General features: G+C 48.6%; 1 protein-coding gene across 3 annotated transcripts in view; it reads right to left on the bottom strand.

Annotated features, from left to right (window-relative positions):
• Positions 1-5,909: 5,909 nt before the first annotated feature.
• The window catches only part of HPSE2 (heparanase 2 (inactive)), a 474,845-nt gene continuing 454,153 nt past the window's right edge, over positions 5,910-26,601 (bottom strand). For all 3 annotated transcript variants that reach the window (XM_040992335.1, XM_040992336.1, XM_040992337.1), the window contains 2 exons: positions 24,791-24,937; positions 5,910-6,346 (listed from right to left, as the gene is read on the bottom strand). In XM_040992335.1, coding sequence (XP_040848269.1) covers positions 6,181-6,346; positions 24,791-24,937 — 313 coding nt within the window. In that variant the 3' untranslated portion in view covers positions 5,910-6,180. The remainder of the gene's footprint in view (positions 6,347-24,790; positions 24,938-26,601) is intronic.

Here is a 26,601-nt window from a genome sequence, read left to right as displayed (position 1 = left end):
GCATAAAGGTGGTTTATTCAGGTTAGCCTAGGTCTCCCAGCCACCTCCTCCAGCCCTGCAGGGTGGTGCGGGGCAGAGGCAGCCGCAGCAGAGGCTGCTGCAGGATCCGCAGGGAGGGCAAAAAGAAGCGCGAGCCAGAGCACAAGAGCCAGAGCCCCCAGTTCTTATACATTTCAGACTATTAATTATACAGTCATGATTTAGCAGGCTTCTATTGGTGGGTTTGAATCAAGTAACTTTCAAAAAGGACAAATCAATGAGCTATAGGGCGGTGAATCTTATCAAACACCAGGTACCGCCTTCCTGAGGAGTGGTCTGCCTACGTGACCTGCCAGGTGTCCTGCGGGGTGTCACAGGTGTCACGGCTGTCACGTAGACTATCAGGCCTGGAGTTCCCACAGCCCCCAGCCAAGCCATTAAGGTAGAATCACAAAAGGCAGAGAACAAGCAGGTTCTTTATGCTCCCTTTAAAGCTGACTTTTCTCCTTGTTGCTTTGTATATTTGGACACAAGTTCTTTCCAGGTGTCTGCTCTGATCAAGGACCAGTTGGTAGCTTTGTCCGTTCATTATGTACTGACTTACCTTTGTCTCCAACACATAGGTTCACAGCAGCTAGAACAAGGACTCTGGGACACAGGACTGGGTAAGGGATGTTTCAGGGGACCTCAATCCAAAGTCCTCAACTTGACAGATGAGGAAGCTTGAGGGCCAGAAGGGCTGACAGACTTGACTTCTGAGGTGGCCAGAACCGGTGGGATAGCACCACTGTCAGTTCCGGGTGTGGGTGTTCATTTGTCCTGCCAAGGGTGGGGGACAGTGACTTCTAATTCATTTGGCCTAGTTTCAAACGATGTTTTCATTTTTTCTCATGCCCAGTAGAGGGCGCAGCATTTAGTACTGCGCGCATCCTAACTGGCTAGCGAGGGATAAGCATCGTGATGTAAACCAGCCAAGGGGAGGGGGGGGAGGGTGGGAATGAAGGATTTTTAGGTCATTATGGAGACTGCAGAAAAGCCCTGTGGATTTAGATTTCAGCATACCCAAACGATTAGATGGCAAATCAATGGAGGGCTTGAGCACCATTGACTTATGTACTGGTCTCCTGGCATCTATAAAATTGTTATGCTCCTTTCCATAAAATGCAATTGTAGGGCCCGGCGCTGTGGCACAGTGGTTAAGGTCCTCGCCCTGCACACCCGGGATCCCATATGGGTGCCGGTTCTATCCCGGCAGCCCTGCTTCCCTTCCGGCTCCCTGCCTGTGGCCTGGGAAAGCAGTCGAGGACGGCCCAAGGCTTTGGGACCCCGCACCCACGTGGGAGACCCGGAAGAGGCTCCTGGCTCTGGATTGGCATAGCATCGGCCGTTGCGCTCACTTGGGGAGTGAATCATCGGACAGAAGATCTTCCTCTCTGTCTCTCCTCTCTGTATATCTGCCTTTCCAATAAAAAATAATAAAAATAAATCTTTTTTAAAAAATGCAATTGTAGGAAGGTAAGGACTTCATTTCCAGGCTCCCAGCATCTAGATGGAACCATGTGACTGACTCTGGCCAGTGGAGTTGGGTGGAAGGATTTGCGCCAGTTCCAGGCTTGGCCCCTGTGCCATCCTGCATGAGCTGTGTCCTCTGCCAGCTGCACGCTAATGGCCAGAGCTGCCATGGAGGGAGGTATCAAATGCAGAGAGGTGGCTCTTCATCAATCCAGATCCCTAGATGACCACGTGCCACTGTCCCCTTCCCTGGTAACCACCAGTCTTCATGAGTTATGAGCAAGTAACTTAGGTTATGTGAAACCATTGCGATTCTGGCATTTGCCTGCTACTGTAGTTAACAGTTATTCTCATACAGTCAGTGGCAGGTAACTTGATTTATGAAATTTGAATTGTACCTAAGATAATTGCAGCAAAGCTTTAGGGGAGAGGGAAGAGAATAACATGCCATGAAATCAAAGTTCCCCAGCTTGTGCTAGTCCATCCAGCAGTCTGAAGGCCAAGGCGCGGTGTGGGCCGCAGCTGCCTCCCTCTCCCCAAAGAACACCCAGAGAACAGAAAGTTAGAGCAATTGCATTTTATTACTTACAAATCAAACTCTCTGCCATGACCAGGTGCATATAAGCTATGATATAGTCTGTTTCTTGGAAGAAAACATTAACACCTGCTAAGATTCCCTTCACAGAGAAACTACTTGTACTCACGACGCCAGATTCCAGGTGAGTAAAACTAAGGGTTCTTTGTGCTTCTTCCAAAAGTATAATTTATTACGTAACATTTACAACTTGGAAAATAATCCTGGAAGGGTTTCATGAGTAATAATTAGAAGACAAATGTTCTTGACACAGGCTTCAGGAAGGGCCGCTTAGTCTGCGGTAGGACAGTGGGATTGTTTCATGAGCCCTTGATGAGCCTCTCCAAGACACTCAGCAGGGAGGATCTGGTGTTTGCAGGGAAGTGGTGCCAGAGCAGTTGGCTGCTGTAGTTCGACTTTGTTTTAGAGTGGTCTTTGCAATGGCTACCCTGAGTTCAGCAACTAATGGATTTGTTAATGAGTTTGGGGAAAGGGGCTTCCAAACCTCCAGAGGGCAGGGTGGGGACAGTGCTCTTGGGAGCATGTGTGGGCTGACTGGCTTGGCCACTTGCCTCTCAAAACTCAGGAATGCAAAGTCAACCTTTGGCATTTGGGAGTGGTCCTTACATAGTTCAACAAAAATGAGCAGAGCAGGATGGCCGCTGGTGAGACAAGTGAGCTTGTACTCAAAACTGCCAAAGCCCAAGCTGGCTCCAACTCTCCTTACTGCTCACCATGGCTGTTGGCTGGCATCCTCTGAGTGGGGATAAAGTGTTCGGGGGGAAGGCACTGCCAGATGTGGACACTGCTCAAGAGCTGTCGGTCCCATGGACACTGCAGTGTGGAACTGGTGGTGACAGGGTTTGCCTCTGTGACTGTGGAGCTTAAACCTGGTCCTTTTCTTTCTGAAAGCCCCTCTCAGTGGATGTCTGAGGTGAATCCTGTGGGTGCATCCACGCACTGTATGTGCCAGGTGCTGCCCTGCACCACAGCCCCTCCAAGTCCTCCCTTCTAGGGGGCCCAGAGGTTGCCTAGAGTCGGGGTCTCTTGGGCAATCTGACAAGCACCTCTGCCTGGGTGAGAGCAAGGGGCCCCCTGCCTCTAGGTACTGCCCAGCTGCCATGGAGGCACGGGGCTCCAGGGACCAGTGGGCTGTTGGGATCAGTGGCCCTGTTGTCCCAGGTCTTGGTCTGCCTGCCTGGTTTCTTGTATTGGCAAGCTTTCTTCTCACTGTAGATGGTGCTAATATCCCATACTTGCAGCTTTTTTTTTTTTTAAGGGCACAAAAAGAATTGGGACTCTGCCTTTAAATCACAATGAAACTTGTTCTGAGCCCTTTGGATAACAAATGAGAAAGGAAATAATTACTCGAAGTAACAGGAGCAGAAAACCGCCTGGACAAAAGGCACAGATGCTTCATCAGGCACCACGGCCCTTTCAAATCTGCTGTTCTGCAAACCTAGTCTTTTTTTTTCAAGCACGGGGCTCTTGAGGCTTAGCTGCTCTTGGCTGTGTCTGGCTTGAGGAAGGGGAGATCTGAGCTGGGGAAGCTGGTGGATGAGCTCCACACACTTCCGTCCCTGGTTCCAACTTGGCAAACCTCCCCTCGGTGTGACGGCGTGGCTCTGATGCCGAGCTTCCCTTTGCACATCAACAGCCCATCCCCATGCCTGGCAGTGTTCTTCTTATTCCAAGGAGAAGGCCGAGGCCCTAGGCTTGGATCTCTGCAGACAGCAACGTCAGCATATCTTGGTCTCTCCCAAACAAGGCAAGTCCTTCATTCCAGAGACAGGGAGAATTGCAGAACTCCAAGCAAATTTAAGCGTCCCCCTTCCCATTTTGTTAGCCAAAAAATGAACAAAACTTACACCTCTTGGGAGCATTTTTTAATACACAGAGAAAGACCAAAGCAGCAGGAATTGCCTACATTCTGCAAAGCTTAGTGAAGGAAGACCCGGCACCTATGTACACTTGGGCTTGAGTGACACTCTGGAGGCCGCAGCTGGACCTGGTGAGCTGACCCTATGGAGAGGTGATGCGGTGAGTCCACGATCTGTGCACCTGCCAAGCACTGCGGTCAGCTGGGCAGTCTGCAGGGATCTGTGTTCAGCAACCCAGGCTTCCTAGGTGACCTAGAGCAAGTCACCAGATGTACCCAATCTGGGGACAACGGGGCCTTAAGGCAGTGACAGCAGCAGCAGCAGCAGCAGCAGCAGCAGCAGCAGCAGCAGCGCTATGGGGCTTTCAAGCATTCGTAGCAAACTCTCAGGGGCCTGCGGCTGTGCCCAGGGGTGCAAAGGACAGCCTTCGCTATCTGCACTGGTCTTTCAAGCCTGGAGAAAGAATCTCTGTCTTACCTCCCCTTTCCTTGCTTCTAGTCCCCTTGTTCCTTTCTCCGCCAGTTTGGCACTTCCCTGCCTGGGTATCTGGCTGCGAGGTCTCAGGGTCTTGCCTCCTCCCCAGGTGCTTCCGTCCTATGCACAGCTGCTGACGGGGCGTGGCCCTGTCTGCTCCCGGTGGCACACCTCCTGGGTGCTTCTCCCCCCACTCCGGCCATCTTCCTTCTACAAAGGGCAGCTGCTGCCCACCTCTCGTTTTTCCAACCTGAGGCTTGCACGCTCCCTTTTCTGTCTACTCTCGTTCCCATCACTCCTGCAGCAGACTTAGCTCAAGTAAGTCCTGAACCTCCCTGGTCCCTGCTTCCACCCCACACCCCAATTCTCATCTTTCTCGCTATCAGAAATTGCATTGTCAAACATCTCCTATTTTTAAAGTATTATTTGCATCATTTATCTCAAGAAAGAAAACTACTAAAGGAAAGAAATGACCTGGGTCCAGGTGCTTGCCAGGGGCCAAGGAGCCCTCAGATCCTCTCGCCACCTTGAAGTTACTCTACCCCTCCCGTCCGCACTCAGAAGCCTTCTACTCTGCATCCCAGTCTTGCCTCAGCCTCCCAGGTCCCTTTTCCCCCTGCTCTCACTGAAAGCCATGCGCTGTGCTCAAGTCATCTGTAATGACCAGGCTGGGTTTCTGCCTGAGAGGCAGCCAGCTGTTGGCAGGAAGAAACGAGGGTAGATGCAACTGTGTTTTATAGTGATGACCTCCGAATAACACCTTTTGCTTTTACAAAACGGTTTGGTCAGCCAAACAATTAAGGGCTTGGCTTGCCTTATCAAGCCCTCAGTAATCTCTCCATTGGTGGGGGGAGGCAGGTCTAACTTGCTTTAAGGTCCGTGTGAGTGTGTGCATTTGATGTTGAAGTGTACTTTCTCTCTGTCCTGAAACCCTCCCCTCCACAGCAGCATGAAGGATGGTGATTGCTAATACATTGCTCTACACTCAACAGAGGGTGTTACCTGACTCCCATTCCAAGCCTGGGGGATCTGGAGTCACTGAGGAACAGTGCCTTCTCACAGAGTCCGGAGCGTGAGTGTAATTCTACTTGCGAAGCACCCGTTTCCCAGAGGAACAGCCGGTGATGGATGCCACTGTCAGAAACCCAGATGCACACACTCATACATCAGCCAAGAAACTACACAAACAGCTCGCCCAGCAGGCCAGGGCTGCTCACCCACCTGCCCCTCCAAGCAGAGAGGGGTGTAAGGAAACCCAGGGCAGCAGCAGGAAGCAGACAAAGGGGAGGGAGTTAGAACGGTTGAGCTCTTGTGGGTCTGTTTCCTGTTGAGGGCAGCAACCACAAAGGCTAGGGCTGAGGGTGTAGGGCCACACTGCTCGTGTGTGTGTGTGTGTTTGTGTGTTTGTGTGTGTGTGTGTGTGTGTGTGTGTGTGTGTGTGTGTGTGTTGACTGGGGGTAGGGGAAAAGGCGTTGGCAACATCTGGCCTGGTGAGCATAAGTGGGAGCACACAGCTCTATTTGAGGACCTCAGTCCTGATGTAGCAACAGACAATGGCCATGGTCTCCTTGCGGCTGTGTGCTCTAGCTAGGCTAAGCTCAGGCTACAGCATTAAGTATCTGCGGAGTGCAAGTCTGTGTGGACGGCAGCAGGGGCAGTGGAACTGGCTGCGGAGAGGTTTGGAGAGTAAGGCTACTACGGGGCTGGGAGGCTGGAGAGCAGTCCGGCAGGCCCCCGGGGAGCTGGCAAGCGCAGGGTGCTCTATCGGTAGCGGCAGGCCAACGCATTAACATTCTTGACCACATAAAAGCCCATGGTAACCGGAGGGATGACCAATGTCCGGCCGGCCCGCAGGGGGCGGGGCTTCAATTCCGGGAGGGTCCCGTCGTCCACCATGACTAAGGGCTGGCCATTCAACTGCACAGACCTACAGGGAGGAAAAACGGCGTGAGACTCGTCAGTGTGTTGGAAGAGAACCGTCACAGCAAAGCTTGGATGCCCCGCATCGCCTGCTGGTCAGCCTGGCAGCTGGCACTGGCCAGGTCCCTGAGTTGATCACTCAGCATCCCAGCAACCCCCCGAGGCATGTAACTAGCGTAATTCTGATTTCCTCCAGATGGCTCAGGACTCGCCCAGGGTCACTCTGCCTGCACGTGTGGAAGTTAGGGTTTGAATTTGGTAGTCTAGCTTCAGACACATGACTTAATCCAGCGACAAGTCGGTGATATAGAACACAAAAATGTTTCATGCTTTTGAAAAAATCATGGTAGCAGGGCTGGCATGCTGGTGTAGCAAGCTAAGCCTCTGCCTGAGATGTTGGCACCTCATACGGGTGCTGATTCGAGTCCCCGATGCTCCAAGTCCCGGCTGTTCCACTTCCTGACCCAGTTCCTACTCCGAATGCACCCAGGAAAGTAGTGGAGGATGACCCAAGTCCTTGGGCTCCTGCCCCATGTGGGAAACCAGGAAGAAGCCCTTGGGTCTCAGTTTCAGATCGGCCCAGCTCTGGACATTGCAGCCATTTGGGGAGTGGGCAAAAGGGTAGAACATCTCTCTTTCTATCCCTTCCCGTGTCCTACCCACCCCCTCCCCATACCCCTTCCATGTAAAATGAAGAAATCTTAAAAATGAATCAAAGTGGGCCTGGTGCAGTAGCCTAGTGCCTAAAGTCATCACCTTGCAAGCGCCAGAATCCCATATGGGCGCCAGTTCTAATCCCAGCAGCTCTGCTTTCCCATCCATCTCCCTGCTTATGACCTGGGAAAGCAGTCGAGGACGGCCCAAAGCCTTGGGACCCTGCACCCACGTGGGAGACCCGGAAGAAGCTCCTGCCTTCAGATCGGCTCAGCTCTGGCCATTGCGGCCACTTGAGGAGTGAATTGATGGGTGGAAGATCTTCCTCTCTGTCTCTCCTCCTCTCTGTATATCTGACTTTGTAATAAAAATAAATAAATCTTCAACAACAACAACAAAAAAGAATCCTAGTGATAGTTCAGTTTGGCGCTTTGAGACTTCCCAGCCGTGAAGTGACGCACCATCTCTGGCGTGGTCAGTGCATTGGAGGACCAGCATCCCAGCACGTCCTACGGCTATTCCCAAGAGCAGCACAGGCCTTTCTAACAACCCTGCATGTTCGTAGTCTGGAGTCTTCGTATAGTGAATGTTTTCATCTTAGCAATACAACAGAGTGAGTGAGAAAGTAAGTATTGTGACCCTTTTCGCTCTCATTTCCCGGGTGCAGCCAGCCATTTTCACATACACAGCACACTCACAGTGCAGAAGGGCCGTATCCATAGCAGCTCGGGGAGAAGAGAGGAACAGCCTGCTTGAAGCTGGACAGGAGGGGAGCTACCCCCGGCCCACAGGTCACACAGCCGCTCTGCAGCTGTTTCTGACAGCCATGCCCTCTGATAGGAGCTCAGCACTATGGGTCAGTGGAAGAGGCCAGACACGGGCCACCAGCTGGCAACGAGGCTGTGCATCCCCGTCAGAAACCAGCCCTGAGCGATGAGTGTGGGCCTTGCCAACCCTCCGCGCGATAACCCTGCAATGATATCATCTGAGCCTTAACAGGAGGGAAGTGTTCTACATCGGCGGAGGTCCTTGTTTACTGTTACTTCTGTGCTATAAATGATAGGCAGGTTTGGAGACAGATGATCGGACTCATGTCCAGCAGAGCAGACAATCCCAGAGGCCAGAGCGCTGTGAATGGCTCCTGCTGGAGAGCCTGCCTGCGAGGCTATGCGTGGGCTGGGACCAGACCCGACAGGCAGCCACCGAGCCCGCCTCCTCCCGCAGGCCAGTGCGCCTGCTGCCTCCAGATGCTGTGCAGGTGGAGGAACCGAGGCCAGGTGTGATCTCAGATGGGCAGGCGGCTGTGACTTCCAAGCGCAAGGAGTGACCCTCGCTGGTGCAGACTACCCGTCGCACTGGGGGGCAGAGGGCAGGGAGGGATTCTCTTGCAAAAGAAACCCAGCTGACTCTTGTGTATTGTCACGATTTTGTTTTACGTGATGTGTTTGACAGCCAGACAACAGTGAACAGTCCCTAAAGCACTTATTCAGGTAACTTTTCTGCTTGAAAACCTCCGAGGGTTCTCTCTTGTATAATGGTACTTCCAAAAGTTGGAAGTGGAATTTAAAGAGCAGTTAATTTTTAGTAAAAACATTGGAAATGCATGCATAGTTATTTTATAACATGCGTCTCCTTGAACTTTCTTGAGATTCCACTTCTGCAAGCATGTGACAGAGCGATGGCGTCAGTGAACCAAACAAACTCAGTACTGCAGTGTTCTAAAAACATGAGGAGCGAGGCAGGTGAGACGCAGTGCTGCTGCTGTTACTTGATTGTCCTGGACTGCTGGTCACTCTGGTCCTCAGCATCCTTGGTTGCCTGCGGCACACACACTTTCCATGCCTCCCTCTGCGCCCTCTCGCCCCTCTATCTCTGCCTTCTCATTTCATTTCTGGACACTCCTTCCCGGTCCCTGCCTCTCGGCTGTTGGGGCTCTTGGCACATTGTCCTTGGCCTCTTCCGGGGGTGCTGTCACTCACAGCCGTGCCCAGGGCTGCTGCCCACATGTTGATGGGTCCCAAACCTTTATCTACAGCCTGCAGTCTCCCTCTTAACTTAGGCCCCTCTGCGCCATTGTTCCACAGGAACAACAAAGCCACTGCGTCCAGATTCAAAACCTTAAATCCCACCTTAGCGCTGTCTTTCAAAAATTCCTCTTTGTGGCAGAACCACCACTTGTCCAACCACCCAAGCCAGGAAAGCTTCTGAGCTTCCCCCAGTTTACATGTCCAGGAATCCTAAGTCAAATCCACTCTACCTTTCAATGTTTCTCAAATCACCTCCATTTTCTCCTCTGTGTGTGTGCCAACCTGCTGACCGAGTGGTCTGGCACTCTCACTGCCCACTTCAAGCGGACATCTCCCCAGCCCTTCCACCGGGACATGGCCTGAGAACTCCGGGCCATGGAAGGGGGCAGGCACCCTTGCTCCAGCATGACCAAACTAAGTGACTTGCGGTTTTGCTTCTGGGTCGCTGTGTGTGTGCTGTCCCCTCCGTCTGGAGTCCAGTCTCGTCCTCTTTGGACAGGACCGCAGCAGGACCTGCCTGAGACAGGCCTGCCGAGGAGTCCGCCCAGTGTTGCCTGGGAGGATGTTCTCTGGCTGAGAGAGGAGCTCCGCCTCCGAGCTCTAACACTTGCCTGGAACTTGCGCCCCAGTCCCTGGACCCCTTACTGGTTTGTGACTCCACGGTGCCTAAAGGGACTAAATATTTTCTGAGAAAGTGAACAGATTTTTGAAGTTATTTCTGGTCTTCCTGGGTTGAGTTTCTCCAGCCCTAAAGAGGCTCCCCGGAGATGGGCTGAGTGTCTTTGCAGATTTCATTAACTACCAATTACTCTTGCTCTCACTGGGGAGCAGAGATTAAACGTGAGTTATCACCATTTGCACAGTCACTCACTAGTTATCTTATCCCAACCTGACATAAGCCATTCATCACTGCTGGTGCTTTTCACTCTTAATAAAGATCTCTACGACCAGCTCTCAGCTAAGTCAACGTGAACTGATTTTGTAAGGTTTGGGGCCCAAGTCCTCACATGAATGGCACATATGATTGCCCCCATTCATTATTCCTGCTTATTCCTTTTCAGTACTTATTTCCTTACCCAGCAAAGTCATATCATGCTAAATGTTGCAACAGCCTTCCGTTTATGTGCATGGAACAGTAAGGAAGTTGGCACAAGTGATCCCATTAGAGAAGAGAATCGCGGATTCTGGATCATGGCGGTGCCGAGGGCATCGTGACAACTTCCTGTCTCCCTCGGCACGTGGGTCACTAGGGCCACTGAGGCGGCTCACAGTACTCTCAGAGGCGAGGAAGTCCAAGCGTAGAGGGGTTTAAGGCTCACCTGAGCTGCACAGCCAGTCAGTGGTACAGCTGAGATTTGCACTGATGCCTTAGCTAACGTCTGTGGCAGGCTCTCCCGTCACAAGCGATTACTAAAGAGCCCTGTAAGATCCACAGGGCAGCGTTATTGTTGTAACTTTACTACCGAGATGAGGTCAGAGAGGTTAAGTGGCTTGGGCAAGGTCACACAGCTAATAAGTGCCAAATCAGGTCTCAAAGTCCGTCCTTCTGATCATCTCGCTCTACTGTGTCATGGAGTCTCTCTGATGGCAGGTGCCACTCACTGGCATCATATTTCTTTCTTTGAAGAACGTTTCTTATTGTATTTTCGTCATACTCTAGGACTTCCTTACTCGCCTGTGACTTTTCAAAGCAAGTGCTAACTGATCCGGCCCAGGCTAAACTCCTTCTCTTAATTCCCTAGCTTGCCTGAACTGCTGAGGGCACTTAAATTATCCAAATATTAGGACAACTGCATTTTATCACCATCTGTTTGTACAAAGTCTGAGTTACTCTCCAATTCCAGGACTTGTTTTCTTAATTTTGTGTGTTATTTGAAAAGGGATTCCATGTGTCCATTGGGAGTTGAGCCCTCTGCTCCCCAATTCTCCCTGTGAGCCCCTTAGCCCGGTCACCCTCCCTGCCCCCATGCCGGTTCTCGTTACTGATTCTGACAGCCACGGACATTGAGGCATGGGTTCAAGGGTCCTGAGGTCTCAGGGAAGAAGGCCTAGTGGGCCACTCTTGCCCGTCCCAGGGCTGGTCTGGGGCACTCTGCTCGGCCCCGGGGGGCACTCTGTGGGAAGCCTGTGGTGCAGTGGAGCAGCCTTGGGAGTTGATGTCTGGGTCAGGCCAGAGTAAGCTGGTGAGTGAGAGGCGAAGGGGGTTCTGCCCCAGCCTCTCCGAGAATGTTCCTGGCCTTCCTGGAGCTTAGTTTTCTCCTTCTGGAAGATGACAAGTGATGGACCAGATGAATCTCAGGATCCTTCTGGCTCGACCCTTTTCCGGGCACACTGCCCGTGCCTGCCAGCTAGGCTGGGCCAAAGGCGAATGCCACAAATGAAGGGCTCTTTCACGGAGCATGACATCGCCCTGTCTAAACGGCCAGGGTCTTCCTGCTGATCTGAGGACATGGTCCAGTCCCCAACAGCAGGCCCTAACGTCCTCTTATGTGGTGCCCTGAGGAGCTCATGATAGTTCCCGTCCACTCCAGCTGCCCCCCACCCATGCACCTTCTGCTATTCTGCATTGCCACTTTGTGAATCATGGTCTCTCCAAACTCAGAGTTTTTGATGGCGGCGTTCCTGCCCTTGGGGGGGGGGTCTCCCCATAGTCTGCCTTCCTCTTCCATCTCCTGGTCACTACCCTTATCCTTCACGTGCAGAACAGCTGTAGCTTCCCAGTGCTCCCACATGACCAGCACTGTTTGGGCCTCAGTATCTACCACAACTGCTTGTCAGTCTCGTCACTCTGCTGCCCACACACTCACACAGGGCACAGTCCCTGAAGGACTACAGGTTGTCAACATGCAAGGACAGGTACTACCTAGAAAGAAAAGATGGTGTACTTGAAGATCAGAAACAAGTTTCACCTCCATTTAGGACATTCGATATGCAGGTCTGGATGTGTCAGCACAGGCTACTGGTCCGTTTTTGAACTGTTACACGAGAGAGAGGGAGAGAGGAAGAGAGGGAGTGAAAGGGAGAGTAGAGAGAGAAGCGGTATCCACAGGCACACACGCCCCGGTTCCGTCTAGGTGCTTCCTTGTTGGCCACTAGAGGTCAGTCTTGCCCCACGCAACAGGGTCGGCGGAGCCGGATTTAGCGCGGATTCCCAGGAAGCTGGAACCGCTGGGCCTGTCCCTGCTGCCTGCTCTGCAGTCCCTGGAAGGCCGAGAGATGTGCCTCCTGCTTGGCCTCTCGGAGGAACAAATCACAATATCAATCAAATCTCAACCCAGACTTCCTTGTGGTCCACTTGGCAGGGGGCCCACCAAATGTGGAATGTGACCTGATATTCAAGAAAATGTGCGAAGCCGGCCTGCAATTCCTGCCGGGGTGCCGGCTTCCCAGCCAGTGTGCTGGGGTGGGAGGCGGGGAGTTGGGGGCGTCCCGGTGCAGGTGTGGGGCTGGCGGGCGCTGGCCTCTCCCGGGTCCCAGATCCCGGTCTTGCGTCGGCTACGTTCACCCCGGCGGCCCGTAGCGCACCTGTTTGTGCTTTGTGGTCCCCTCGAGGCCGCCTCGCCGAGTTGGGAAGCTGGCAAGTGCAACCCCCTGCCTTCTCCAGGTCAGGGGTAGGTTAGAGCCTGGAGGGGCCCAGTCTGGCTTCAGGATGCGCTCAGAGGCTGTGCCTCTGGAGTCCCCGCGGGAGGGAGGAGGCGTGCAGGGGCAGCTGGCGGGGCTGTAAGTGGGGCAGTGGCCTCCCTGCAGTGGTTGGGGTGCCCTGAGATGAGCGGAGTTCCGTGTCCTCGCTAGTGTGTCCCGGGGCTTTGCTCCTTAGGTGCTTTTTCCGTGCCTGGAATCTGACGGAGTCTCGGGCTGGTGTGGACTTTTGGGGGTTGGTGGGGTGGGGTGGTGAACCAGGGCATGGAAGATTCATGTTCCATGTCTCTCCCTCTCTCTGTCTCTCCTCTTCCCTTTTCTGTCACTCTGCCTTTCACATAAGCCTGTTGTTCCTTCCAGGCCCTGTCCCACGCGGCCCTCTGTGCGGAACCTTCCCGACAGCCCACACGGAGAAGGGCCCGTTGCCTTTGGGCAGGAGTCCCTCTCGGCAGCGTCCCCCCACCCCCAGCCGCCCCTTTTAAGGAAAGCTGTGTGCTCCAGTCATTTTGTCTGCTGGGCTGCTTTGTTTTCATTCCTTAGTTTTCAGTAGTACATGGCTCTGTGTCTTCTTCCTGTGATGGGAGTTCGGTTAATACTCCTCAAGTCCCACGCAGTCCCTCTCCGGGAGTTCTGCTGTGGCTGCCTGGATATTCTAAACTTTCCCTCCATCTCTGCGGAAGAAAGGAGGCTCTAAGAGAGACCGGGGAAGGGGCGGGGGCAGCCAAGCTTCCTGTTGTCGTCACCCGTCCAACAGCCCACACCCGTGCTGAAAAAGTTCCTGTAAGATCCTTGCGCTTCACCCTAACCCTGGAGGAGCTGAGCGGAACAATGGCGAGTTTTGAGCTAAGCTCCCTGTCTGACTAGAGCAAACTCTAGCACCCTCTGCGCCAACGGAGCTGGGCAGCGAGGTGCGGGTGGAGGCATGCTACAGAGACAAACTGTTGGGAGCGGAGGCTCTTCCTCCAGGCAGCCCAATCTGGGATCAGGATTTGATCTGTGCTCTATCCAAGTCTGTAACGATGGCCGAAGCCATAATGGTGCTCTACCAAGGATGTCTAAGGGCTTAATACTGCACATTTGGCAGACAGGATGAGATCCTGGCTAAAGAATCTTCATTTATACCGACACTGTTAGCCTCCAACAGAGAAGGGAACCATTTGGGAAGAAAGTTTGATTCCTACAATCATTTCAAAGCTCCATGCAGAGGCATATTCCACACAAATCACAGGACACAACAGATACTAGCCATCTCAAAACCATAGAGGCTCTCCCCTAGGGCTAACTCTGCCCTCCTCCTCCCGTGCCCCTGCAGAGAACTGATGCCATGGCTACTGACATTCACCAGTGGTGTTTAAGGGGTATTGCCCATAGTTCTGCTGTGCTTGGTATTACAGAAGTTTAATTATAACAGACTTCATCTTTGCCCTCTAAGGCAGAAGCACAGAAGCATACAAATGTGTGGCCATACGCACATAATAAACACACACAGAGCAAAGATGGAAGGAGACGAATATTCAGTCTGTATTTCAGGGGCTTCTGCCTAACATGTCTCGGTGGCCTTTCCCCTCAGCCCACAAAGCCTCTTATATTCCAGTCACATGAGGTGATTTGTACCTCCCTCCAGAGATGAGCCTTGAACTTCTGTCCTTACAAGCCTTCAGTAAACCCATCCTTGCGGAAAATTACTTTCCTATAGTGTTTTCTAGAACGATGGTGCATCCTCCAGGGCCTACTCCATGCCTTCAGCTCTAAGAACTTCAGATTCCTGAGTCCCCTCCTCACGTTCCTAGTCTTTGGGTTTACCCTTGTGGGATCTATTTTGTTTTGTATCCTCAAAGCAGAGGTTCCAGATTCCCCAAGCCAGAAGGGCAAGCGTGGGGGTGGTCTGAACTGTTCCTTTCCAGGCAGCTCCTGGCTGCAGAGAAGAGTCCGGTGAGAGGGCGGGGTGTGTGTGCACACAGGCGTGTCGACAGATGAGTTCTTCCCGTGTGAAAGGACAAGACCCAGGCTCCTAAGCCACATGCCCAGCGAGCACCACTAGGCCCCCGGATGTCCATGTGAACACATGCAATCGAGGAGTTAGTGTTTCCGCTTCCCTGTGACGTCAGGTGGACTGCAGGACCCTCACAAGTTCCGTGCGGCTTGCTTATGTTTGTCCTGCACCACAGCACAGCCTGTTTGGAAGCTGTGTACAAAGCAGGTAATCCAGGGCCACTGGAGCTGTGTCCTGCTTCTCCGCCCCACAGTTCAGCACCAACTCTTCAGAAACATGTTAATGAGACTAAAGTGCTCGCTGCCCACTCTTTCATGTTGGCCTGCAAGCAGGGTCCTCATGAGAGGGGGTGGGCAGGGGAGAGCACAGCCTTGACAGACAGCTGTGCAGAAGCTTTGCAGCTGCCGGGAAGGAGGTGGAAGAAAATATATTCCTGACTCGAGGACGAATGAGAAACTTAGAAAATAACAGTGAAAAGCCTGAATTCCTAAACATCTTGGTTTAAGATGTCAAGTCACTAGAAAATATACAAGTGTTTTATAATCCTCTAATCTACACAGTCATCTGCACATTACTAATCAGGGATTTACAACAAAACAAACAATAAAAACCTTCGGGGAGCCAGGAGGCTCTTCTACTGAGGCCCAGAGAATTCCCAGGGGGTTCATGGCAGGTTCACACCTTTGGCAAAATGACCGGGTGCCCGCATGAATAATACGATCTGGGAGACATCAAAGAAATCAAACATGCAAATCGTCTGGGTTCCTGTTGCAGCTGTTTATGGGAGGACGGCGCTGGCCAACCAGGGCGGCATATTTGAATCACCTGGGGAGCTGTCACGGCTGCTGGGGCCTGGGTCCCAGCCCGGAGATGTGGTTTAATTGGTCTGCAGTGTGGGCTGGGCACTGGGGTTTTTAGAGCTCCCAGGTGATTCAGAGCCAAGGTGGAACACCCTGAGTGGGAGAGGCAGGAATGCATTTGCAACTGGGAGGGAAGGAAACTAATTAACTTCTCACTGCTACATTTTGAATCCATTTTGAATAGCGGGTTTTTTCTTTTCTTTTAACCCACTTGGCGCACACATCAGATGGCCACATCTTTAACCTAAAGAAAAGATGGCGATTCGAGAAAGGCAAGTCTTGTTGCAGCATAGGCTGTGCGCCTTTTGGTCCCTGTGTCCTTTAGGTGCGCCTGCCCAGGAGGCGGCTGTCTTCTGTCCCTGCTGAGGAAGGGCTTTGGGCCATCCTTCACTCCTTTCCCAGGCCACAAGCAGGGAACTGGATGGGAAGTGGAGCAGCTGGGACATGAACTGGCGCCCATATGGGATCCTGGTGCATGAAGGTGAGGACTTTAGCTCCGAGGCCACCATGATGGGTCCCATATTCTTGTCTTTTAACATGACTATTTTAGTGTTTGTGAACTGCAACGGTAACTGGAATGTTGGTGTTTAGGGTAAGCACCATGTCTGCCTCTTCCTCTGCAGCCTGCCTATAAACCTCCGTGGTCCCAGGCACCATTTTGCCATAGATGCTCCCAGCTTCCACACTGTTCTGCCATCAGAAGGGCTCAAAGTGCTATGACCAGGACATAGCCACAACTAATGTGGCTGCACCTATATCAACCAAGACTTCTCCAGGCAAAAGGAGTTTCCACTTCAAGGCTTGCTTTTTTTTTTTTTTTAATAAAAGAATTCTCATTTTTCCCACTTTTAAAAATTGATACTTTAAGCTCCGTGTGGGTTAATGGCGTTCCTTTCCTCCTTCAGCCTGAACGCTGCAACTGCTGAGGCCCTTCATCTCCTACTGAATTTCAAGACAAGTTTCACGTAGGTTAGAGAAGTGAATATAAAGATGAAACAACAACAACAACAAACAGAAGAAAGTAAAGAGGCATATTTATCTAATTACAGGAATATAAATGGAACAGGAGAAACCACAAAGCAAAAGGCACATTTAACTATGTAAAAAGGGAACACTTTTTGTGTGTCAAGGTAATAACCTGAAAATTAAGCTGTTGAAAAACAGCAAATAAAAGACTGGAGAAAATATTTCAGTATATATGGCAGATTGCTAAGGGGGAAAATTCCCGTACTGCAGCCAACTTAACAAAACAGAAAACAAAATAGAATAGAAAAGTAAGAAACAAAACAAAATAGAAAAGTAAGAAAACACAGAAAATTCGAAAAGTCAATGCAATACTAACACATGAAAGATCTTAAAAAAAAAAGAAAAATCTTCAATATCATTTATTTTCAAAGAATGCAAATTAAGAATACTTTTTTCGTTATGAATTTGGCAAAAATGTGAAAAGGTTACCATGCTGTGTTGGTGAGGTAGGTTATAAAAGTAAATTTACACATCCTGCTTCTTCTTCTAGTGGTTTGGCTGAATTCGGAACATCTGAAAGCTAATTCTTTGAGATAATGCCACGTAACGCGACAGATTCCAAGGTGAACAATGTGGAAACGAGCTCATTTGAGGAATGGTTGCAAGAGCTGAGTGTTTAACGTGGAGGCCCGTAAGGAGCGTGCCATTGGAAGATTACCGTAAGACGGATCTACTCTGCCAAATTTTTGGCAACAAGGGTAGAAATGCTAAGAGCATACCATCTGTCTTCAAAAGTTTCACAGAAAACCTATATTATGAAAAAAAATGCATATATTTCAAAGATTTTTTGGCACCAAAAAAAAGTTTGAATTCCATTTTTCAATGAACATTTTTTTTTAACTGTAATTTATTTGCAAAGGAGAGTGACAGGGGAAAGCAAGAGAAGGAAAAGCAAAGAGAAAGAGATTTCACACTTGTTGGTTCAATCTTTAAATGTCTACCAAATTCAAGAGCTTGGAAGCCCATCCAGGAACTCTATTTGGGTCTCCTATGTAGCCCGTCTTCAGGTGCCTTCCCAGACACATTACTAGGCAACTGGATCAGAAGAGGAATAGCCAGGGCATGAACCAGCACTTGGAAATGGGAAGGTGGCAGTCGTAGCTTAACCTGCTCTGTCACAAAGCTTAACAAGCTTAACCTGCTATGTTCCTTCTGTGAGCTTTTAAAGAAGCCCCAGAAGGATCCCGCTACAATCAGAGGTGTCTAGTACTAGAGTGGACCACTTCATGAGACAGGCTGCTCAACAGAGGTTGAGACCTGTCTTACGGGGACAATTTAGGACAAAGTCCTGATCCACAGAATCCTTGTAAGTTTTTCCTCTATACAGTCATCTTTTAATAACTACAGACTGTTCAGAATAGTTCTTTTAAAAAGGAAGCTAATTTAAATGATTCCCAGGTAAACGAAAGTAATGGAGTTCACCATGCATATGTCTGGTTGTTCAGAGTACAAAAATCCAGGAACCCACTAAGACTGGCAAAGGCTTAGACAGTGAAATGTCTTGAGTCTTCTGGTACCAATGGTCTAATGGCTCCTTGGTCCCAGGAAACAGGTCTTTAGACTTTGTGTTGGGGAGTGTGAAGAGTCTTAATATAAAATTTTTGGAGTTGTTTGTTTTGTTTTTTTAACCAGACCTATCTGTGGCCAAATGCTAAACATGGTGCTTCCAGTCATTAGTGAGAGACTGTGGTGGTCAAGTGGTAGCCAATTCATTCCTTAGGACTTTTCACATTGGCCAAAGTATGAAACCAGAAATGAAATAACATAATATATAGTCTGCTCCAAAAGGGACATGAAGAATCTTTGAAAGTCTTAGCACCTGGGAATCACTTGAGTATTTTCAGAACCATTCTGTTTGGCTAACGTCAAATGACACCTCCCTAAAGGCATGCAGGGAGATGCCAGTGTTTTCCTTTGATATTGGATTTAATGAGGACGAAATCAAAGCGAAAGTCATATCCCAGACAGATGGAAAAAATGAGCAGTGGTTTGTGGAAAAAGGGGCAAGAAGATGTTTCTTCCTTCACAGAATAGGCAATATGATTCTTGGTTGAGATTTTTTTTTTTCAGCTATGGTCATGGCAGGTAAAGGGGAAACTGATGAAGATATGAACTCTAAGCATTAACGTGGAACCCATTAACCCCAAAGGCCAAATATTCTGCACATCTATTATGGCACCACCACGGGCTGCTTCCTGTTAGCTGTTTGTAGTGCTTCGAGAGAGGGACACGGACGCCTCTCCCTCTATCCTCACTTGCAAATATCCTACATTACACAGCTCTTGCACGCAGCAGCGTGGCCTAGCGTTAGGAAGATCAAGAAGCATTTGGATTGAATGTGTTCACACTAAACTTTGCATGTACACATTTCCCCTAATCTGGCAATTTGCTATTCCTGAGTGCTCCCAGTCAGGGGACCACTATTCCCTTAAAATCTTAGCCAGATTAATTGCCATTGCAAGTTAGGTTGTTGAAAAGAAGTTACTTCTAGTACAGAGTAGTAACTCATTAAAACTTGATAATTTGGAAGATATATAGTTTCTTATTTCCGTGGGCAGCCTCCTTGGGGGTCATCTTGGCTCTGTCCGAGGATGGGTTCCATCAGGTATAAGCAAGCTCAAAGTGCCTGTGAGTGCTGGGGTTGCATTAGAATATATTAATGTGGATTTTTCCATATCTCACATCAAATGGATTTAATGATCCCTTTGTCTAAGAACACAGAAGAAACAGGAGGGAATTCCTCAAATTGAGGGGAAAAAAACTGCTTTTACTAGAAATCCATGGCTGAGAGGCAACTCTAGAAGCAACTAAAAGAAGAACTTTTAAGACAAGTCTGAAAATTAGGACTTGTGAAGAAAAATTAAAGATCTGGTATGAATTAGCCTGAAGCAGAGAACTGCTGGGTAACCTAACACTTCAGATGGATTCATTCTATAAACAGCTTAAGGTGAAATGAACCCAGACGGTATAATGACAGAGTTTGGTTATCCATACTGTATGTTTATCCTAAGCAACGGTAATTTTCTGTGACGGGTCACTGGAGTAGTACATTGTAGAAGAAAGGACAGTAGATTAGGGGTCAGGAGAACAGGGTGGGAGGCACTTTCTGGCCTTACACTTGCTAGCTGTGTGACTGTAGAACAGGTCACCCAGTACTCAAAGCCTCGCTATCTTCAGCTCTGAAATGGGAGGCAAAGGCGCCTGATGCCATTCAGAAGGTTACACGGGACAATGGCTATTACAGCTTTCTGTTATGTATAAAGTCACTCCTTACGTTCCATGGGCTCTAATGTTATAAAAATCAAGTGTTTCGACAGGCTGAAATTGTGGTCACTCTTTTCTCAGAGGTCTTTAAACGTGGAGCATTCTCTGATCCACATGGCTTAGCTAAGGCTTTCTGAGGGCAGGAGAATAAACCAGATCACTTTAGAATGTCATTTTACTCCAGTGTTCTTAGCAGCTGCCAGTTCCCTCAGGCCAATGTGTCAGAACAGAACAGCCAAAGTTCCTTTCTTCTGTTCTAACCTTTGGATTAGTTTCCCTTCAAATGGAACTGAACCAGAAACATGTAAAAAAAACACTGGGCTCTGACCTCAAACCCTTTCTTAGTCTGCATTTTCCCCGGAAGGGTCCTTTTGTTTTTGACTTGCGTAGTGTAGCCGCATGTTGTTTCTTTGTTTATGTCTCAGGCAGGATGCATTCTCGAGGGGATTAATGTTTATTGATCTGGGATGACACAGGTGATGGATGGACCCTCTCTGGTGACGGTGGAGCTTCCCCAAAGTGTTCCCTCTCTGACTTCCCAGAAAGGGAACTACTGTCTAGGTATGAATGGAATCATCTTCCAGAAGCAACCAGAAACCAGGCTACATGACAAGGGAGGCACCTAGAGCCGGAGACTGGCTGGGGAAAAAAACCAAGCATCTCACGTCGCCATTCCCTCCTTGAGTACACCCGGCCTCTGTGTGTGGCCTTTTATTGGCTTGAAGAAATTGCTTTGCTGGTGACCACAGTCACCACTGCTTCCCAGGTGAGGTGGGAGTAGGGGCAGAGGTGACTAGAGGAGAAGCACACTGTTTCAGAGCTCATGAGAAGCAGCCATCCTTCACTTGCCCCCCTACTGGGCACCTCTGCGACAGCTGCTCTCCCTCCTGCGTCTACCCTGCGTCCCCTCTCAGACTAGGTGATCTGGTACAAGATGAGCTGACTCACAGGTAATATCTCTTCAATTTGTACTCCTTGGTTTTCAATTTCATTGGGCAAATTTGAATATGCAAAAATTGTCCTCACAACTCACCTTATCTTTTTCCTCTGAACTAAACTTCTCCACTTCCTTCAGCCATTCCTTGAAAGCCATTTACCCAGGTTTAGATTATCCTTCCCTTGCAGGTTTCTAGAACATCTGTCCTGTAGGCCAGACAGCACTTATCTTTTATCTGGTCCCTTGAGTGAGAACAGACTCTTCCCTCTGGGTTGAGACTTGAGTGGGAAGTCTCATCCTCTGCTCGCTCAGGGCGAAGGGGAACGGAAACCATCTCGGAACACCTGGACCATGCCTCACGAGTAACACTGAGGGTGCTTCCTGTGTGACAGCTGGCACACCTCAGTTCCCAGTTCACAAGCGGATACCCTGTTAGAGATTTTAAATCTTTTCAGCCCTGAGAGTAATTTCTGAAGAGCAGAAGTTACCCCATGCCCCCTGCAACCAACAGATTTTCTGGAATTCCCTATCCCTGAAGTCCCAGACCTTAATGCCAGCTGGGGCCTTGAGTGGGGCACTGACTTGCTCTATATGCTCTTCCTGGTTCTTCTACTTCTAAAACTTTCTATCCTCTTTTGAGAAAAATATGGTTTTAGGCTGTAGCAAGGAATTAGCACAGAATACAGAGCCAGGCCCTAGAGGCTTATAAAAGAGAGAGAGACACCAACTGCTGAAATCACTTCCCATACTTCCTTTCATCCTTCTCAGTGCAGTCTGTTTTGCTGAAACCGCAGCCTTCCTGTGAGCCCCCTCCCAGAGCCAGCAAGGGCTCTTCCTCGTAGGCAGCCACCCAGCAGCGCTGCAGAACGGCTGGACAGTGGGCACGCCTGTCCCGCCTGTCCTGCCGGTCTGCCTTGCAGCTTACAGATCAAGACAGCAAAGCACAGGCTCACAGCCTCCAAGCACTAGAACAGAGAGGTGTGAAATGAGTGGTAGTTTATAGGAGAAGAATAAATTCTGAAATGTGAGGGAAGGGCCAAATTTTCAGAGCGTTAATGGAAGCAAAAAGGGGCAAACCCTCTAACTTTTGATCTAAAACTCTGATACAATATATGTACACTCATACTTGTAAATGTAAACATTAAAAATGGAATAGGAACGCCCCCAGTCTGTACAGCATCCCATTCCCTTCTAAGAGGCCTTGCTGGGGTAGCTGGGGTGGCCTTGGTCTATGGCCTTGAGCTGATTTCTGTTGGTAGAGGTAAGTTTCTAGATGTACAGGTATGTGGATAGCGGAATTCACATTTGTGGATGGCTTTATTTCGCCCACATCCTCTAATCTGCTTCTCACAATAACCTCATTTGATAGGGAAACTGAGGTTTGATCACTCAGATAGATGGCAGCACCTGGATTCAGGTTCAGGCCCGACTTCAGCTCCATTGCTCCTCCAGGTACATGACCTTACTGGCTGATATCGGGAGTTGGTGCCAAAGTCCTCCTCAGGAGCCCCTTGCAATGGCTTTCTCTTTGTCCTTGTCCCACTCCCGTATTCATAACAATGGTCACAATTCCTCATCAGCATTCTGACAGCAATTTTTGAACACTAAGTGTCTCACGAGGCAAGAAGACTCAGTCACTTTTGTCACCACGAAGGACAACTATATAAGCAGCAGTAGGACCAGGGAGCAGCTGGATAAACAGCAAAGCAATGACCTTGGAGGCAGGGATGGGGCGGGGGAGGGAGAAACACAGTTGGTGGGGACATGAATTCATGAACAGATGCTTCCTGGACCTCTTTCTCCTTCTGCTTCACAGTTGGCATTTATGTGTTGTTTTGTTTTCTCTCTCATATATTTACACAATTCAAAATGATATTACAGCATCTTTTAAAATTTGGTCAAGAGTGAAAAAGTGCATTTAAACTTTGGAATGCGCCCACATTCACTACAGCCTGCAGTTCACCAATGCACTGGTGCTCTACGTTGGGACACAGCATACCTTCAATAAGCACCATTGCCCACTCAGCACAGAGGGACAGCTTCCAGGACTTGGCGTGGACTTGGACACTGGAGATTGGTAGCTCTTCTTGAACATAACTGTGAATCAGCTGCAATGCCCACACAGCCACTCACTGCTTCAGCTACACCATGCTGTACCATTTTGCAGAGGCCGACACCGAAGCCATCCGTGAGCAGCCCACAAGGGGTCTTTTGGAACGACTGATTATGTATTTGTGTAGTGTGCCCTTTATCTTACCAAATGTCTTAACATATTACTTCAAAAATATTGGAAGATGCCTTTGTAAAACAATATTCGTAGTTAAGAGTAAATTGTGCCTCTGCCATCCCCTTCCTCAACAGGCTGGAGTTCTGAATTGAGACAAAGGAAGACAATGGCTATTTACTGAGTATTTACTATGTGTCGGGAACTTTTGGAAGAATACCTCATCTACTCTGTCCCACATGAGAAGCTGACTAGCTAGGGAATGGGCTTAGAGTGATTACATAACTTGCGCAGTGCAGAGCAGAGACTGAGACATTGGCCTAAGCCCTTAAAGCATTGGCCTGTCCTTCAACACAGGGCTCATGGTCTTCCCAAACTCTTCAGTCCGGAGGACCATAACCCATCACAGTTCCTGCTGAAGAGGCTATTAGTTGACAGCAAGGAAACTTTAAATACCCTTATAGTTCCCGTAAATGCAGACCCTGGGTGAGAATTTTAGAGCTGGAAGGGACCTCATCAAATACACAGCAACCCTTGAATTCTGCAGCTGAGGAAACTGAGGTCAATGGATTAGGATTAGTGGATCTTCTGTTCTTGTGATGATTTATGATGAAAGCTGGGACACGAATTGGGGTGTCCTGCTTAGGGTGAAGGACAAGCATTCAACACAACAGCCAGGAACTACTGCAATGTGGAGAGCCAGAACTGAAATACCCAAGAGAGTCCTACTGATACAGACAGGCATAGGAAGAAAGAAATATAGAAGCAACGTACATGTAGCCAAAAGAAAAAAGCCATTATGTGAACCAGGATTAAAAACATAGACTTAGGGTGGGCTAAAGAGATTCAATAAGTGACTTTCCAAATTGTGTTTTGTTCCATTGCACATGCAGTTGGAAGCCAAATGCAAGCCACCAAGGTTGCAATGAAATCAGTGAACAATTATAGCAGAAATAGTTGTGGGCAGTCGTGGGAGTGCAAGCCACCTGCTCCAAGTTTACAGCTTTGTTAAAGTTGGTAAACATTAAAAATGGAATAGGAACGCCCCCAGTCTGTACAGCATCCCATACCCTTCTAAGAGGCCTTGCTGGGGTAGCTGGGGTGGCCTTGGTCTATGGCCTTGAGCTGATTTCTGTTGGTAGAGGTAAGTATTGTCAACTGTCTAATTGGAAACTGAAGAAGTAACGAGTGTCATAGAAGGATCCTATAGAGTTATAAAAGCTCACACAGACCACAGAATGCAGTCTTATTCATATTACTCAGATGGAAATATTCAGATATAATGATGTGTCCAAAGTTATAAAGTTAGAGATAGAACTGATTCTTGATCCTGAACTTTTGACTTTTGGTCCAGTGTTCCTTTCTCTAAGCCCTGCAAGGATGGTAAATAACAAAATTGGAGTTGTAACACTATAGAACATTAGAACTAACAAACGTGTGGCTCTCAACTCCTAGATTTTTGGCTGTCTCATGGCCAGGGGGCCGCTCTCGGCATCTAGCAGGCAGGTGCCACAGATACTGAACACCTCGCAATGTGAGACTACTGCCCATGAGCTATCTCCCGCAAATACCAATATTCTTGTATACCATTTGACTTAACAGTGGAAAAGGATTCTAAACCCATCCATACTCAGGGAGGAATTTGAGTCCCGAGGAGATGAAGTCAGCAGTCCCTTAATCCCAGACTGCTGTTGACCCTACCTCCTCCTACAAAGCCCCAGTGAATCAGCAACAGCCTTGCTGCTTTCCAGCGAAGGGTGACTCCAGGCCCGCCCTCCCCGGCTCCCGCTACCCTTGCTCCTAGGCTGTTTCCAGGGCAGCACTTACTTGGACTTCAGGCCCTCCTGTCCATAGGGCTGCAGCAAGTACTGGTGGACAAGCTTGTCCCTGAGAGTCCCAGCCAGTTTGATTTTCTTTCTTGATCGATGCAGGTTGATGATAAAAAGCGTAATGGACCCACGAACATAGTTGTGGCTAAGATCCAGAGGGAGGGAGGGAAAAGACGGAAACAAAATGACCGGTTAGATGCCCCTGAATAATTTATGGGCTGCACAAAATAAGACCACCTCAGAAAAGAGCCTTTACTTCATGGGTCTTGGACACCACAGACCTTCACACACAGGAAGGCCTTGTTACTGTGGTTTCCTGCAAAGAAGATAACTGCTTCCCAGCTGCCCACCATACTCCTTTTTGCTTTTGTTTAAATTATTGCAAAGGTTTTAGAAAAAACAATTTCTGAGAATGGAATAAAACATGATGATTACCATAAAAAGGAAAAACTAGAGATACAGAGTGGAAAAAGAAAGTTTCCCATAATTCAGTATCTTGAGCTCCATGAACAAGTTGGCAAACATGTTTCCAGTATTTTTCAGTTATTATTTTGACAAATATTGACATGTATATATTTATAATGCTCAGTTTTTAGAGACTAGGAACCAGACTGACACTTTTTTTCCTGTTAACAACATCTTAGACATCTCCCTATGTTATTATATAATTCTAATTGTAGAAAAATACTAAAACTTTTTAATCACAGAAACTCAACATAGTTTTATGTAACCTACTTTTATAGGTTTATGTTATTTTCAGTTTTTACATCATAAATCATGACATAATCTTTGTGTGGTGCAACTTTACCTTTGCCTATAATGTCAGTTATAAAAGCTATCTTAAAAAATTTATCATGAAGGACTTCATTGTACATAAACTTTTACACTTCATGAGCTTTTGTTGATGGATAAAGTCTCAGAAGTTGAAACAGTTAAGTCCCGGGGAACGTGTATTGCAGGATTCCTTAACAGATTCTCCAGGACCACTCTGAGTGGCGGCCCTTCCTGGGGAAGATGTTATGTCCTTATCCTGGGAAACCCTAGGCCTAGCCTGATTGCATGGCTTGCTTCACTGTATGAAGCGTAGGTGGGCATGTTAAAACCCCTGGGAAGAAGCCTGAAGGGGCAGCCACGTTGGGCCATGTCTCTTTCCTCTGACTGCTCGGGAGTATTCTAGAATCAAGTGCTGTGGTGATGACAAGGTGGAGCACAGCTGTGGCCAAGCTGTGATGGACATTCAGCATCCCCGTGGAAGTCATGGGGATTCAAGGTTTTGTGATTGCCACAGCACAACTTTGTGTACTGACAAATACACACATTTCCATAACATTGACATTCTTCACAAAGCTTGTACCACATTTCTTCCTTCATTCCTGTATCCATTTAGTCATACTTTTCAGGATAATGGACATTAGCATTGCAAAATACCTTTGGCAATCTGAGAGTTGAAAAGGAGATTTCAGTATTGTATTAATTGGTACTTTTTTCAACTCATACTGAAGTGCAGCACTTTATTCATTTGTCCATCTGATATTTTAGTCCATCTTTTGTAAGCTTTGCTATTTTTGCCTATTTTGTTTTGATTTATAAAAGCTATTACTATTTACTACAGATAGCAGTCCTTTGTCTATCTCTCTGCTGTCCAATTTATTCTCATTTTCTTTGACTATTTCAGTTTGTTTACATTGTATTTTTATATATAAAAGCTAAATATTTTTTGTGGACCAATGTACTTATCTTTTCCATTTTGCTGTTTTATCTATCCCAGGATTATAAATCTATTCACCATGCTGGAATCTTTTTAAGCTA

Source organism: Ochotona curzoniae, unplaced genomic scaffold, assembly GCF_017591425.1.
Source record: "Ochotona curzoniae isolate NIBS_2020 unplaced genomic scaffold, NIBS_Ocur_1.0 contig_66, whole genome shotgun sequence".
Classification (NCBI taxonomy): Eukaryota; Metazoa; Chordata; class Mammalia; order Lagomorpha; family Ochotonidae; genus Ochotona; species Ochotona curzoniae.
The sequence above is the reverse complement of the archived record's forward strand: the minus strand, read 5'-3'. Positions and strand labels throughout refer to the sequence as shown.